General features: G+C 44.9%; 1 protein-coding gene across 1 annotated transcript; it reads left to right on the forward strand.

Moving 5' to 3' along the window:
* The first annotated feature begins 4962 nt into the window (after positions 1 to 4962).
* On the forward strand, positions 4963 to 9625 carry LOC125544944 (purple acid phosphatase 2-like). Its single transcript, XM_048708741.1, has 8 exons — positions 4963 to 5505; positions 7153 to 7353; positions 7438 to 7549; positions 7669 to 7895; positions 8093 to 8231; positions 8362 to 8582; positions 8866 to 8987; positions 9087 to 9625. Exons 1-8 carry the CDS (start codon positions 5323 to 5325, stop codon positions 9280 to 9282), a joined length of 1401 nt encoding a protein of 466 aa, XP_048564698.1. The 5' UTR covers positions 4963 to 5322; the 3' UTR covers positions 9283 to 9625.
* The last annotated feature ends 7995 nt before the right edge of the window (positions 9626 to 17620 follow it).

Raw genomic sequence — 17620 nt, forward strand, 5'->3', positions numbered from 1 at the left:
CACTTGAGCAGCAACTTGTTTGCCGTTCTTCTTGAAGTTCCCCTTCTTCCCTTTACCCTTTTTCTTGAAACTGGTGGTCTTGTTGACCATCAACACTTGATGCTCCTTCTTGATTTCTACCTCCGCAGCCTTTAGCATTGCGAAGAGCTCGAGAATTGTCTTATCCATCCCTTGCATGTTATAGTTCATCACGAAGCTTTTGTAGCTTGGTGGCAGTGATTGAAGAATTCTGTCAATGACACTATCATCCGAAAGATCAACTCCCCAGTTGAATCAAGTGATTGTTATACCCCAGACATTTTGAGTATATGTTCACTGACAGAACTATTCTCCTCCATCTTGCAGCTATAGAACTTATTGGAGACGTCATATCTCTTAATCCGGGCATTTGCTTCAAATATTAACTTCAACTCCTGGAACATCTCATATGCTCCATGACGTTCAAAACATCGTTGAAGTCCCGGTTCTAAGCCGTAAAGCATGGCACACCGAACTATCGAGTAGTCATCAGCTTTGCTCTGCCAGACGTTCATAACATCTGGCGTTGCTCCTGCAGCAGGTTTGGCACCTAGCGGTGCTTCCAGGACGTAATTCTTCTATGCAACAATGAGGATAATCCTCAAGTTATGGACCCATTCCGTGTAGTTGCTACCATCATCTTTCAACTTAGCTTTCTCTAGGAACACATTAAAATTCAATGGAACAACAGCACGGGCCATCTATCTACAACAACATAGACATGCAAAATACTATCAGGTACTAAGTTCATGATAAATTAAAGTTCAATTAATCAAATTACTTAAGAACTCCCACTTAGATAGACATCCCTCTAATCATCTAAGAGATCACGTGATCCATATCAACTAAACCATGTCCGATCATCATGTGAGATGGAGTAGTTTTCAATGGTGAACATCACTATGTTGATCATATCTACTATATGATTCACGCTCGACCTTTCGGTCTCAGTGTTCCTAGGCCATATCTGCATATGCTAGGCTCGTCAAGTTTAACCCGAGTATTCTGCATGTGCAAAAATGGCTTGCACCCGTTGTATGTGAACGTAGAGCTTATCACACCTGATCATCACGTGGTGTCTCGACACGACGAACTTTTGCAACGGTGCATACTCAAGGAGAACACTTGTACCTTGAAATTTAGTGAGAGATCATCTTATAATGCTACCGTCGATCTAAGCAGAATAAGATGCATAAAGGATAAACATCACATGCAATCAATATAAGTGATATGATATGGCCATCATCATAGAGGCAATAATAAAGTCGTTATTTTATATTTCCTTATTCATGATAAATGTTTATTATTCATGCTAGAATTGTATTGATCGGAAACCTAAATACATGTGTGAATATATAGACAAACATTGTGTCCCTAGTAAGCCTCTACTTGACTAGCTCGTTAATCAAAGATGGTTAAGGTTTCCTAACCATGGACATGAGTTGTCATTTGATAACAGGATCACATAATTAGGAGAATGATGTGATGGACAAGACCCATCTGCTAGCTTAGCATAATGATCGTTCAGTTTTATTGCTATTGCTTTCTTCATGTCAAATACATATTCCTTCGGCTATGAGATTATGCAACTTCCGGATACCGGAGGAATACCTTGTGTGCTATCAAACGTCACAACGTAACTGGGTGATTATAAAGATGCTCTACATGTATCTCCAATGGTGTCTGTTGGGTTGGCATAGATCGAGATTAGGATTTGTCACTACGAGTATCGGAGAGGTATCTCTAGGCCCTCTCGGTAATACACATCATAAGAAGCCTTGCAAGCAAAGTAACTAATGAGTTAGTTATAGGATGATGTATTACGGAACGAGTAAAGAGACTTGCCCGTAACGAGATTGAACTAGGTATGTGGATACCGACGATCGGATCTCGGGCAAGTAATATACCGATGGACAAAGGGAATAACGTATGTTGTCATAACGGTTCGACCAATAAAGATCTTCGTAGAATATGTAGGAGCCAATATGAGCATCCAGGTTCCGCTATTGGTTATTGACTGGAGAGGTGTCTCGGTCATGTCTACATAGTTCTCGAACCCGTAGGGTCTGCATGCTTAACGTTCGATGACGATTTTGTATTATATGAGTTATGTGATTTGGTGACTGTTGTTCGGAGTCCCGGATGAGATCACGGACATGACGAGGAGTCTCGAAATGGTCGAGAGGTAAAGATTGATATATAGGACGATATATTCGGACACCGGGAGTGTTCTGAAGGGTACCGGGTACATATCTGGTCACTAGAAGGGGTTCCGGGCACCCCCGGCAAAAGATATGGGCCTAATGGGCCAGGAGGGGAAACGCAGCAGCCAGCAGGGGCTGCTACGCCCCCCATATGGGTCGAACCAGCGGAGAAGGAAAGAGGGGAAGAGAGAAGGAAGGGGAGGGATTCGGTCTCCCCCTTCCTTCCCTCCCTCCTCCTTCCTTCCCCCTCCGAAACTTACGGAAGGGGGGAGGCCGAATTGGGGAGGCGCCCAAGTAGGATTCCTCCTACTTGGGGCGCTCCCTTGCTACTTCCCTCCCTCTCCCACCTATATATACATGGGGAGGGGGCGCCTAGGACACACACCAACAATTGTTAGCCGTGTGCGGCGCCCCCTCCACTTTTTCACGCCTTCGGTCATATTCTCGTAGTGCTTAGGCGAAGCCCTGCGTGGATCACTTCACCATCACCGTCACCACGCCGTTGTGCTGACAGAACTCATCTACTTCCTCGACACTTTGCTGGATTAAGAGTTCGAGGGTCGTCATCGAGTTGAACGTGTGTAGAACTCGGAGGTGCCATACGTTCGGTGCTTGATCGGTTGGATCTAGAAGAAGTTCAACCACATCAACCGTGTTGTCAAAACGCTTCCGCTTTCGGTCTACGAGGGTACGTAGACACACTCTCCCCCTCGTTGATATGCATCTCCTAGATAGATCTTGCTGAGCGTAGGAACTTTTTGAAATTACATGCTACATTTCCCAACAAAAATCTCTATCCAATACTGGGTGGGCCAATCAAAATAATAATTTAGAATGGTCTATCCGGGCGCACATCCAGGAAGTTTTTTCCCTCCATCTAAAATTTGCCACGTTAACCGAGGAAGCTTATGATGACACTAAGTGGAAATTTACCGCCATTGAAATATGTTCAGAGGCTTCGGCTTAGAAGATGCAATTCTTGGAAACCATGGTGTTGGACAATGCCAAAGTTGATTTGGAAGAATGGGCACCTCCAATGCTTTTTTTTGTGGCTTATCACACATGAAAAAGTATGGACATCACAGAAATTGGAGTTTCATGGTTAACAGAATTGCAACCTTTATCAACTTTGCAAAAGCAAAGATGGTTCCACATGTCATGTTTAAATTTCACTACGCTTCATGGATTTGAAACATGATCAATAAGTGTTAGCGCCTATACAACCTCGACACTAGTTCATGTATTATTCCGTCAACAATCAAAGCTCGACAATGCTCGAGGATTATTGATATTCACAGAAAAGCCATGAATTCCCTCATCATGCTTCTCTCCTAGAGGTTTGGTGCGAGCGGAACACACAAGGTTTCAACAACATTACCACCTTGCTTCGACCATAGTCTGCCGGATCAACAGCAACATGAGAAATTGGGTCATCGCCGATGCTGAGCACTCGAGTGCTATTTTATTAGGAGAGTAATCCTTTTGCACATGCCTTTGTTTCATCTTTTCTCTCTTACTTTGTGACTCATCTCCTTAATTAATGAGATGAGGCGGCTCTTTTGATCCATTTCAAAAAACAAAATGCACGCCAAATTCCTTTGTTATTGGACAACCAAACAACAAATGCTATGTCTTCTGAACCTGGCATGCCTATAGGGTATTAATCGCTTGTTCCAATGTGCCGGGAAACCACAATAGACTTGAGACGTAGAAAAGCTTGTAGCGCCCTCCAACAATGAACATTTATCTTGCCCGACACGTACACGTTCCAAGGATTATCCAGTACAGAATGAGTTGTCGATGGTCAAGCCTATAGATTTGTGTGGCTAAATTGGTGCCGCCACTCCACATGATAAGCATATTGGACCAAGAATTGCTTCCACCTTGTATATTGCCGTGTAACAAAATCATCAAAAAACTTTACGTTAAACATTGTTTGTAATATTTTTCTTATATCCACCGGCCAGAATATAAACCTTATAAGACATTCATCCCATTTTGCAGTCAATGAGTATATGGGATTATTCACTTTTCTACTGACAACCCCCCCCCCCCTCTCCCAGGGTTAGTATTTTCCTTGATGAGCTTACTGGGTCTTCCCAAATGAAATGCTATCCCTGGATTCTCCAAATATATCCGTATTTAGAAGTTCAGATCGAGGCAACAGTGATTTGAAGTAAGCATTTGAACCGCTCCTAGGTAGCCTTCGATAACATCACAATTTGGCGACAATTCTGATAGTGGATTATCAAAGATTGCCAAATAAAATGAGCCTAAATATGGAAAATCATGACCACCCTCCCACGTAGGAAAACTCAATTTCCGCCAAGCATATCAATGCATAACATCCATGACACTCTCGCATGCCCCTTTTGGAGCTTTCAAAGCTAGCATAGGATATGAGTGGAATATATTTTCCTCCCATTGATAGTTGTTTCTCCTTCCATGCATGCAACTTTTGATTCACCCTCTTTTGGAAGGAAACAGCCACTTGCATCTGCCCCAACCAAGGCGTCCAATCCCAATTATTTCTTTTTAGTGTAGTAATAAACAAATTCTGCGTGGCCAAGCCATCTTCAAATGATCAAATCGTTCAAGAAACAAAAACATATCATGTTTTTTTAGAAACGAAAAACAAATCGTGCACTGTATACATAAATCAATTGTTTGAAGGTCCTTGCCTGCAAAAAAAAAATTAGATAAATAAACAAGTGAAGTTCTTGTCCCCTCCAAAATCCGGCCCACTCTTCCACTTGGCGGCTTCCGATCGCCGACAAGTCCCAACCTGGCCGCTCCCTACAATCCCCGTCCTACCTCAACCCGCGTGCGTGTTCGAAGTTCAAACCATGAAGTAATCAATCAATGCTCGCCGGCGGTCGCCATCCCCGATTTTATTTCTTGGCAGCCCGGATGAGCATATTCCATCCCCCCTCCAAATCCCCCGCCTTCCCCCTTTGACCCATCTTTATTTATCGGTCAAGAAATCGAACAAGCGATCCCATTCCCGTCCCCGGAGTGCAGCCTCCAAGAAGCCGCGACAGGAAGGAAACCAAGAACCAGGGCGCGGAGCAGAGCAGAGGAGGCGGAGAGCCCCCCGGGAATGGGGCTGGCCAACCGGATCGGCGCGGTGGCCCTGGCCGTGGCCTGCGCCGTCCTGCTGCTGGGCGTCGCGTGCCGGGCCGGCCAGACTAGCGAGTACCGGCGGCTGCTCGGCCAGGCCATCGACATGCCGCTCGACGCCGACGTCTTCCGCGCTCCACCCGGCCACAATGCGCCGCAGCAGGTAACCAACCGCGGACTGCTCTTGTGCCTCGTTGATACTGCCATCTGTTTAGGCTACAGTCTACCTGTACCTGGCGTTTGGCGAACAGTTGACCACACTGCTGGTAATTGCAGCATGAGATGGATATACTATTGTGGATTCTTCTGTCCTTATTCTTCAGTGAAACATATAATTGTGGATTCATTTGCCCTTTCTCGCCATGTGGTTGGTATATATCCTGCAGTTGTCGTGAACTCAAGCTGTAATTACGTGTAGTACTTGTTTTACATGCTGGTCTTACAGTAGCTGTTACTTGTCGATACTATGATTCAGCCAAAGACTTTCAGGATGACTCCAAAACTTCCGGTTGGTTGGCATTTCAGTACTTTCTATTTTCCTCCTCTAAAGCCATATGTTCCTGAGTTCGAGCTTTTCTGCTTCGTAAACTATGCCTCCTAAATGGACTTATACTTGTGTTCATTTTTAGTTCTTTTCATCAGTTTACCAGTGAGCCTTTTGTGCTTGAAATAAATAATAATTGTTCCGAGAGAACCTTGTACTAAGATAAGAGTTGGCCATTGATACATGGTATAAACATAGCCACCTTAATGAATTAACTGACTTGTTTTACTTAAAATAAAAATCTAAAATTTGACCTGTTAGTGTTCTAAGTTCAAAAGTCTAGTAAAGTAAAAAATATTTTTTATGTATCCTTAAATGATATAGGGTTAAATGTTAAATGGGGGTTCTTATGTCTCATAAAACTTGTTTGTTACGTCAGAATCTGAAGAAACTAATTCTGTATGGAGAAACAAAAAATCTCTCATTTCCGACACGAATAGATTTTTTTTATTTCGAAATAAAGGTTCTTGTCTTGTGGGGAAACCTATTATTGAAAATTTCGTATGGTTCCTTTATGTTTGGCTGTTGGCACAGTTGCGCTTCAACAAGTTCAGTTTTTCAATTCATTAACTGTGCATTTTCAGTATCCGGTGTAAACCAGCTTCTCCATGAAAGCTTCTTCAAAAACATGTGTAAATACAATCACTGTTTTACTGCTTCATTGACCTATGCTATGCTCTCAGGAGATCTACAGTTTCCAGTTAACCTCATGGTCTCGAAACAGTTTCCAGTTAACTCAGTGATTGTGTAGCAGATTTTCAGTGTACTCTGATACTCTGCGGATGGGTTCAGTGGCTTCCAATTATGTGCTGTGCTTTTTGAGCTACTTCCAACACTTACTTAATGCCAGTCTACAGTTTAACCTCACAAATCAGCGATCTTGTTTTAAAGTAATTGTTGTTCGTCTCATCTTTACTTTAGTCAGTTCTAAAGGCATCTTTGGGGCTACTCTGCCATCATATATTTCTGTTGGACTGTTGCTTATTGGCTGCGGAGGCCCTTTTTAAGAAGTTCTTTATTCTTAGTCTTACTCCATAGAATTAATTACTATGGCACCTTTTCCATGACAAGTACTTCTCCGATCTTTCTTTATCTTAGTTCACAATTTTATAATTCGGTGCCTTTTCCATGATACTGATGTGTGCTATTTCTTACTCCATATAGTTACTTAACATCGCTGTTGCATAAACAAATAGTACAAAACGCGTGCCCACGCTCTGTGGTGTATTCTCCACTCTCATACTGATTGATGAGGTGCTCTAACAGGTTCATATAACGCAAGGCGACCACGAAGGTACAGCCATGATAATCTCATGGGTGACAACAGTCGAACCTGGATCAAGCACAGTGCTTTACGGGACTTCAGAAGATAATCTCAACTGTTCCGCAAAGGGAAAGCATTCGCAGTATACATTCTACAAATATACCTCGGGATACATTCATCATTGTACAATCAAGAAGCTGAAGGTTACCGGCCCGGCAAACATTTAATGCTTATGTTTTATGAAGATTGGAATCTTGATTCAAGACTTAATTATAACTTTATTGCAGTTTGACACAAAGTATTACTATGCCGTTGGAACTGAAGAGACGCTGAGGAAGTTTTGGTTCAGGACCCCTCCGAAAAGTGGCCCAGATGTTCCATATACATTTGGTCTGATAGGTACTAGTATTATCTAATTTGCTCAGGATATAGCTTGCATGCTCATGTCTGAACTCCAACATAATTTTACTATTGTGGTTTATGAGTAATATTACTTAGAATTTTACTATTGTGTTTAGGTGATCTTGGTCAGAGTTTCGACTCGAATGTCACGCTCGCTCATTACGAGTCCAATTCAAAAGCCCAGGCGGTACTTTTCGTCGGGGACCTGACATATGCAGATAATTACCCATATCATGATAATACAAGGTGGGATACGTGGGCAAGATTTGTAGAACGGAATCTTGCATACCAGCCTTGGATCTGGACAGCTGGAAACCATGAGATAGATTTCGCTCCTGAACTTGTAAGGATAGTTCTCTGAGATACTTTATTGCATTTCTTATGTTTCAGTGGATGCATTTACAGTTCAAATAGAAGCACCAAGTAGAAAACAATCCAGTGGAGCCATGATATATACATTTAAGCGCTCATTGAATTACACTGTGCTACATTTAAAAGTTCATATTGCTAGTTAAAAAAGAACATCACACGTATTTGCAGGGCGAAACGAAGCCATTCAAGCCATACAGCAGCAGGTATCACACACCCTATAAGTCTTCCGGTAGCACGGCACCTTACTGGTATTCCATCAAAAGAGCCTCAGCCTATATCATTGTCCTGGCATCATACTCTGCATACGGTATGTTCTGTTCTTCTGACTCCGTGTTTTAGCAAGTTCAGCATATACTAGTGCGGAATCTGCAGCATATTTGAAGATAAGCCGGTACCAGAGCTGAAGGTGACTTGACAGGTCTGTTGCTTTTTCCCAGGAAAATACACCCCTCAGTACAAGTGGCTTGAATCCGAGTTCCCCAAGGTAAACAGGAGCGAGACGCCATGGCTGATCGTTCTGATGCACGCCCCATGGTACAACAGCTACAACTACCATTACATGGAAGGTGAAAGCATGAGAGTGATGTACGAGCCGTGGTTCGTGAAGTACAAAGTCGATCTTGTGTTCGCAGGGCATGTCCACGCCTACGAACGGACAGTAAGTGGACTAATCCTCTCCAAAGTTTGCTTGCTTACATTCCAAGTTATCCTCCAAGGATACCTATCATTTTGTTGAATTCAGTTTCATTTGAAATTGGAGCTATCTTGGGTGCATTTCTTTGGGTTTCAGTGACGCAGAATATTTCTCTCTTTACGCCTCTTAGCACTCCATCCAGTACTGACTGTATCAGTTCAGTGCGCTAGCTCCATTCTTATGCTTAAGAGTAACACCTCAGTCATGACTTACTTACATAGAGCTTTTTTTCTTTCTGTGATTGCAGCATAGGATTTCAAATGTTGCATACAACATCGTAAATGGCTTGTGCTCCCCAATCCAAGACCAGTCGGCGCCGGTCTACATAACCATCGGCGACGGAGGGAACCAGGAAGGGCTGGCCACCAAGTAAGATCGAACAGAACTCACATCCTCTAAATCAGTGATCAAGAGCATTTTGGAATAACCATGTAACTTTGGCTTGCTTTATCTGTGGGGATGGTGCAGCATGTCAGAGCCGCAGCCAAGCTACTCAGCCTTCAGGGAGGCGAGCTTCGGGCACGCCATCCTGGACATCAAGAACCGGACGCACGCCTACTACGCCTGGCACCGCAACCAGGACGGCGCCGCCGTGGCCGCAGACTCCCTCTGGTTCACCAACAGGTACTGGATGCCCACCGACGACTCCTTCGACGATGTCTGAAACAGACGGTGGGGATGGATGGTCCACGCTTCCTCTCGTTGAATAAGCATTGTTCGCCTCCAGCGCGTATAGAGGGTACTACGGGTTAGAGTCGCTGCTCAATCTGTACCCCAAAACTGTGTATAGAGAGGAAAAAATTGCCGTACGTGCATTGCGTGCGAGTGAGCAAGGCACGCACCGTGTGGATTGTATTAGCCGATTCTTGTATGCGCGCCAGTAACGATTTGATTTGGAGGCACATCGTATGTTGTGCTTTGGGGTCCTTGGTGTCGAGACTTTGTTGGATCACACGTGAATGAATGCTCATGAAAAATAGATACACATGAGTGGTGGAGTTCTCTTCTTTTTCTTTTTTTACGGTGCAAGGTAGGACCTCTTTTATAAGATAGAAAAAAGAATACAGTGATTCCTCCTATAGACTGGACGGTGGAAAATGCCTAGAGCGTGCGCATGCGATGCATGTTATGGGACGCCTAGACTGGATGATCTTAAGGCCATTGGATTAGATTATATCTGTTATGAAGACATGACACATTTATATACTTGTAGGTGTAGCGACTTTGTTCGCCTAGAAGGTGGCTTTGGATTGATGCTTGTATTTATTTTGTTAGGCTTTGATGAATAAGTAATAAAGATGGTTGTGTGCATCATGCTGATGCAGAGGCAGGGGTAATCCTCCTTTTCCAAAAAACTATTGAGTGACCCAGTTTATGAGAAGAAACTAAAACCACAATACCCCAATAGAAGTCCCCGCATAAACCAAAAAAAAACACTAGAGGTGGGGATGGTGACTAGTAGAAAAAACCCACACACAATATCAAGGAACATCGTCTCAGCGCGACACAAGAGTGCCAATGCCCTAAAACTAACAAATGAAACTCCATAGCAACCAAAACAACCACAATGACCACCACACCGTCGAAGACTCTTCCACACCGAGCGAGGCCACCGCCTATGCATTCAAACATCATGGACTAAAATTATCATGTGGAAGACATCCTGCAAGGTCGACCTTCGACTTCCCGATGCCCGCCAAAGCTTTGAATGCCTTGATCACTTGCGATGAGAGCATTTTTTCTGTACATTTCCACATAGGCCTTCATCTTGAGAAAGCCTTCAACAATCTATGCTCAACATGCTTGTCGTTGGGATGTTGCACATATCGCTCTTCTTTACTATGCATCCGCTATGCTGCTCTAGGAGCATCTCTAGCAAACCCCGTATAAGTGGTCAAACCCTTATAATTTTTGCGTTTTACAGTTTTGGTCGAAAAAAGTGTCCAGAACAGAAACCGTAAAAGTGGTTCAAAACTCATAATTTTTTTAAGGGCCACCGAAAATGCACACCCGAAACCCTTATATTTGGAGGTTGGAAGGCCGAATCTAAGGGGCCCCATATACCGGTCAAACCTCGTCGGAGCAAACATGCCGCCGCGGAGTTTGCCGGAATCCGCCCTAAACTCACCGGAATTCATCACCGTACACCGGAAAAGGCCGCTAGACTCTGCAATCGATCGTCGCCGGTTCGAATTGGACGAGCTCGACATCACTGTGGCCTCCCATGACCTCAGCCTGGCCGCCGGAATCCTCCCGGTGTGGCAGGCAAAGAGGCACGTCTCAGCTGGCGCGGCTAGCAATAGAGCAAGGCGCGGACGGCGGAGGCGACGGGGCGTGGCAGGCAAGGCTGGGCGCGGCCGATGGAGGCGACGGGGCGTGGCCGGCGAGGTTGGGGGCGGCCGACGGGTGACGGGGCGAGGCTGGGCGCGGCCGACGGGTGACGGGGCACGGCCGACGTGGCCGGCTGGGGGAAGGGGCGGCAGTGGTTGGATCGGAGGAAGGATCTCTTTATCCCAATTTTAAAGGTTGTTTTACAGTATCTGTTTGGCCGTCGCTAAAATGAACTCTTAAAATGCATTTTACTCGATCCGTATCTCAGTTTTACAGTTTGCAATTTTAAAAGGTCTACTAGAGATGCTTTAAGAGGGAGGCTTTTTGTGAGCATATGGTGGTATGTCGGTGTCCCAAGCAGAGGACATTAAACTACACGATTAATCTTACTGAGAAAGTCCTCCAGAGAAATTGATGGTGTAGCTGTTGGGGAACGTTGCAGAAAACAAAAAAATTCTACTCGTTTCACCAAGATCTATCTAGGAGTTCATCTAGCAATGAGTCATCAGATGCATCTACATACCTTGTAGATCGCGTGCGGAAGCGTTCAAAGAACGGTGATGATGTAGTCGTAAACGACGTGATCCAAATCACCGATGACCAAGCGCCGAACGGACGGCACCTCCGCGTTCAACACACGTACGGGACGGGAGACGTCTCCTCCTTCTTGATCCAGCAAGGGGGAAGGAGAGGTTGATGAAGATCCAGCAGCACGACGGCGTGGTGGTGGATGCAGGGCGTCACAGTAGCAGGGCTTCGTCTATACTGCGAGAGAGAGACGTAACGGGAAGAGAGGGAGGCGCCAGGGGCTGGTGTCAAGTCTCTCCTCTCCCCCACTATATATAGGAGGGCCAAGGGGGGGGTGCGCAGCCTAGGAGATCTGATCTCCTAGGTGCGGCGGCCAGGGGGAGGATTCCCTCACCCCCAAGGCACCTAGAAGTGCCTTCCACCACTTGGACTCCTCCCCCATGGAAACCCTAGGCGCATGGGCCTAGTAGGGCTGGTGCCCTTGGCCCATGTAGGCCAAGGCGCACCCACTACAGCCCATGTGGCCCCCGGGACAGGTGGCCCCACCCGGTGGGCCCCCGGGACCCCTCTGGTGGTCCCGGTACAATACCGATAACCCCGAAACTTGTCCCGATGGCCGAAACAGCACTTCCTATATATAATTCTTTACCTCCGGACCATTCCGGAACTCCTCATGACGTCCGGGATCTCATCCGGGACTCCGAACAACATTCGGGTTCCTGCATATACATATCTTCACAACCCTAGCGTCACCGAACCTTAAGTGTGTAGACCCTACGGGTTCGGGAGACAAGCAGACATGACCGAGACGACTCTCCGGCCAATAACCAACAGCGGGATCTGGATACCCATGTTGGCTCCCACATGCTCCACGATGATCTCATCGGATGAACCACGATGTCAAGGATTCAATCAACCCCGTATGCAATTCCCTTTGTCAATCGATATGTTACTTGCCCGAGATTCGATCGTCGGTATCCCAATACCTCGTTCAATCTCGTTACCGGCAAGTCACTTTACTCTTACCGTAATGCATGATCCCGTGACCAGACACTTGGTCACTTTGAGCTCAATATGATGATGCATTACCGAGTGGGCCCAGTGATACCTCTCCGTCATACGGAGTGACAAATCCCAGTCTTGATCCATGTCAACCCAACAGACACTTTCAGAGATACCTGTAGTATACCTTTATGGTCTCCCAGTTATGTTGTGATGTTTGGTATACCCAAAGCACTCCTACGGTATCCGGGAGTTACACGATCTCATGGTCTAAGGAAAAGATACTTTGACATTGGAAAACTCTAGCAAACGAACTATACGATCTTGTGCTATGTTTAGGATTGGGTATAGTCCATCACATCATTCTCCTAATGATGTGATCTCGTTATCAATGACATCCAATGTCCATAGTCAGGAAACCATGACTATCTGTTGATCAACGAGCTAGTCAACTAGAGGCTTACTAGGGACATGTTGGTGTCTGTTATTCACACATGTATTACGATTTCCGGATAATACAATTATAGCATGAATAAAGACAATTATCATGAACAAGGAAATATAATAATAATGCTTTTATTATTGCCTCTAGGGCATATTTCCAACAGTCTCCCACTTGCACTAGAGTCAATAATCTAGTTACATTGTGATGAATCAAACACCCATGGTATTCTGGTGTTGATCATGTTTTGCTCTAGGGAGAGGTTTAGTCAACGGATCTGCTACATTCAGGTCCGTATGTACTTTACAAATCTCTATGTCTCCATTTTGAACATTTTCACGAATGGAGTTGAAGCGACGCTTGATGTGCCTTGTCTTCTTGTGAAACCTGGGCTCCTTGGCAAGTGCAATAGCTCCAGTGTTGTCACAAAAGAGTTTGATTGGCCCCGACGCATTGGGTATGACTCCTAGGTCGGTGATGAACTCCTTCACCCATATTGCTTCATGTGCTGCCTCCGAGGCTGCCATGTACTCCGCTTCACATGTAGATCCCGCCACGACGCTCTGCTTGCAGCTGCACCAGCTCACTGCTCCACCATTCAACATATACACGTATCCGGTTTGTGACTTAGAGTCATCCAGATCTGTGTCGAAGCTAGCGTCGACGTAACCCTTTACGACGAGCTCTTCGTCACCTCCATAAACAAGAAACATCTCCTTAGTCCTTTTCAGGTACTTCAGGATATTCTTGACCGCTGTCCAGTGTTCCTTGCCGGGATTACTTTGGTATCTGCCTACCAAACTTACGGCAAGGTTTACATCAGGTCTGGTACACAGCATGGCATACATAATAGAACCTATGGCTGGGGCATAGGGGATGACACTCATCTCTTCTATTTCTTCTGCCGTGGTCGGACATTGAGCTGAGCTCAATTTCACACCTTGTAACACAGGTAAGAACCCCTTCTTAGAATGATCCATATTGAACTTCTTCAATATCTTATCAAGGTATGTGCTTTGTGAAAGACCTATGAGGCGTCTCGATCTATCTCTATAGATTTTGATGCCTAATATATAAGCAGCTTCTCCAAGGTCCTTCATTGAAAAACTCTTATTCAAGTAGGCCTTGATGCTGTCCAAGAGTTCTATATCATTTCCCATCAATAGTATGTCATCTACATATAATATGAGAAATGCTACAGAGCTCCCACTCACTTTCTTGTAAACGCAGGCTTCTGCATAAGTCTGTGTAAACCCAAACGCTTTGATCATCTCATCAAAGCGAATGTTCCAACTCCGAGATGCTTGCACCAGCCCATAAATCGAGTGTTGGAGCTTGCATACCTTGTCAGCATTCTTAGGATCGACAAAACCTTTCGGCTGCATCATATACAATTCTTCCTTAAGGAAACCATTAAGGAATGCCGTTTTGACGTCCATTTGCCATATCTCATAATCGTAGAATGCGGCAATTGCTAATATGATTCGGACGGACTTTAGCTTCGCTACTGGTGAGAAAGTCTCATCGTAGTCAACCCCTTGAACTTGTCGATAACCCTTAGCGACAAGCCGAGCTTTATAGATGGTCACATTACCATCCACGTCTGTCTTCTTCTTAAAGATCCATTTATTTTCTATGGCTCGCCATTCAACGGGCAAGTCAGTCAAAGTCCATACTTCATTTTCATACATGGATCCTATCTCGGATTTCATGGCTTCTAGCCATTTGTCGGAATCCGGGCCCGCCATCGCTTCTTCATAGTTCGAAGGTTCACCGTTGTCTAACAACATGATTTCCAAGACAGGGTTGCCGTACCACTCTGGTGCGGAACGTGTCCTTGTGGACCTTCGAATCTCAGTAGGAGCTTGATCAGAAGTATCTTGATCATTATCATTAACTTCCTCTCTAGTCGGTGCAGGCACCTCAGGAACATTTTCTTGAGTTGCGCCATTTGCCGGTTCAAGAGGTAATACTTCATCAAGCTCTACTTTCCTCCCACTTACTTCTTTCGAGAGAAACTCTTTCTCTAGAAAGGACCCATTCTTGGCAACAAAGATCTTGCCTTCGGATCTGAGGTAGAAGGTGTACCCAATAGTTTCTTTTGGGTATCCTATGAAGACGCATTTTTCCGACTTGGGTTCGAGCTTCTCAGGTTGAAGTTTCTTCACATAAGTATCGCATCCCCAAACTTTTAGAAACGACAGGTTAGGTTTCTTCCCAAACCATAATTCATACGGTGTCGTCTCAACGGATTTCGACGGAGCCCTATTTAAAGTGAATGCGGCAGTCTCTAAAGCATAGCCCCAAAAAGATAGCGGTAAATCAGCAAGAGACATCATAGACCGCACCATATCCAATAGAGTGCGATTACGACGTTCGGGCACACCGTTACGTTGAGGTGTTCCAGGCGGCGTGAGTTGTAAAACTATTCCACATTTTCTTAAGTGTGTACCAAATTCGTGACTCAAGTATTCTCCTCCACGATCTGATCGTAGAAACTTGATTTTCCTGTCACGTTGATTCTCAACCTCACTCTGAAATTCCTTGAACTTTTCAAAGGTTTCAGACTTGTGTTTCATTAAGTAGACATACCCATATCTACTTAAGTCATCAGTGAGGGTGAGAACATAACGATAGCCACCGCGAGCCTCAACACTCATTGGACCGCACACATCAGTATGTATGATTTCCAATAAGTCGGTTGCTCGCTCCATTGTTCCTGAGAACGGAGTCTTGGTCATTTTACCCATAAGGCATGGTTCGCACGTGTCAAATGATTCATAATCAAGAGACTCTAAAAGTCCATCTGCATGGAGCTTCTTCATGCGTTTGACACCTATGTGACCAAGGCGGCAGTGCCACAAGTATGTGGAACTATCATTATCAACCTTACATCTTTTGGTACTCACATTATGAACATGTGTAGCATTACGTTCGAGACTCATTAAGAATAAACCATTCACCATAGGAGCATGACCATAAAACATATCTCTCATATAAATGGAACAACCATTATTCTCAGATTTAAATGAGTAGCCATCTCGAATTAAACAAGATCCCGATACAATGTTCATGCTCAAAGCTGGCACTAAATAACAATTATTGAGGTTTAAAACTAATCCCGTAGGTAAATGTAGAGGCAGCGTGCCGACGGCGATCACATCGACCTTGGAACCATTCCCGACGCGCATCGTCACCTCGTCCTTCGCCAGTCTCCGTTTATTCCGCAGCTCCTGCTGTGAGTTACAAATATGAGCAACGGCACCGGTATCAAATACCCAGGAGTCACTATGAGTACTGGTAAGGTACACATCAATTACATGTATATCAAATATACCTTTAGTGTTGCCGGCCTTCTTGTCCGTTAAGTACTTGGGGCAGTTCCGTTTCCAGTGACCCTTCCCTTTGCAATAAAAGCACTCTATCTCAGGCTTGGGTCCATTCTTTGGCTTCTTCCCGGCAGCTTGCTTGCCGGGCGCGGCAACCTCCTTGCCGTCCTTCTTGAAGTTCTTTTTACCCTTGCCTTTCTTGAACTTAGTGGTTTTATTGACCATCAACACTTGATGTTCTTTCTTGACTTCTACCTCCGCTGATTTCAGCATTGAGAACAACTCAGGAATGGTCTTTTGCATCCCCTGCATGTTGAAGTTCATCACAAAGCTCTTGTAGCTTGGTGGAAGCGACTGGAGGATTCTGTCAATGACTGCATCATCCGGGAGATTAACTCCCAGCTGAGACAAGCGGTTATGTAACCCAGACATAGTGAGTATGTGCTCACTGACAGAACTATTTTCCTCCATCTTACAGCTGAAGAACTTATCGGAGACTTCATATCTCTCGATCCGGGCATGAGCTTGAAAAACCATTTTCAGCTCTTCGAACATCTCATATGCTCCATGTCTCTCAAAACGCTTTTGGAGCCCCGGCTCTAAGCTGTAAAGCATGCCGCACTGAACGAGGGAGTAGTCGTCAACACGTGTCTGCCAAGCGTTCATAACATCTTGGTTCTGTGGGACGGGTGGATCACCTAGCGGTGCTTGTAGAACATAATCTTTCTTGGCAGCTATGAGGATGATCCTCAGGTTCCGGACCCAGTCTGTATAGTTGCTGCCATCGTCTTTCAGCTTGGTTTTCTCTAGGAACGCGTTGAAGTTGAGGACTACGTGGGCCATTTGATCTACAAGACATAGTGTAAAATATTTTAGACTAAGTTCATGATAATTAAGTTCATCTAATCAAATCATTAATGAACTCCCACTTAGATTAGACATCCCTCTGGTCATCTAAGTATTACATGATCCGAGTTAACTAGGCCGTGTCCGATCATCACGTGAGACGGACTAGTCAACGTCGGTGAACATCTTCATGTTGATCGTATCTTCTATACGACTCATGCTCGACCTTTCGGTCTTCTGTGTTCCGAGGCCATGTCTGTACATGCTAGGCTCGTCAAGTTAACCCCAAGTGTTTTGCATGTGTTCCGAGGCCATGTCTGTACATGCTAGGCTCGTCAACACCCGTTGTATGTGAACGTAAGGATCCATCACACCTGATCATCACGGCGTGCTTAGAAACGACGAACTTTAGTAACGGTGCACAGTTAGGGGAGAACACCTCTTGAAATTGTTATGAGGGATCATCTTATTTACTACCGTCGTTCTAAGTAAACAAGATGAAAAAACATGATAAACATCACATG

The sequence above is a fragment of the Triticum urartu genome, chromosome 3 (assembly GCF_003073215.2).
Source record: "Triticum urartu cultivar G1812 chromosome 3, Tu2.1, whole genome shotgun sequence".
Taxonomy (NCBI): Eukaryota; Viridiplantae; Streptophyta; class Magnoliopsida; order Poales; family Poaceae; genus Triticum; species Triticum urartu.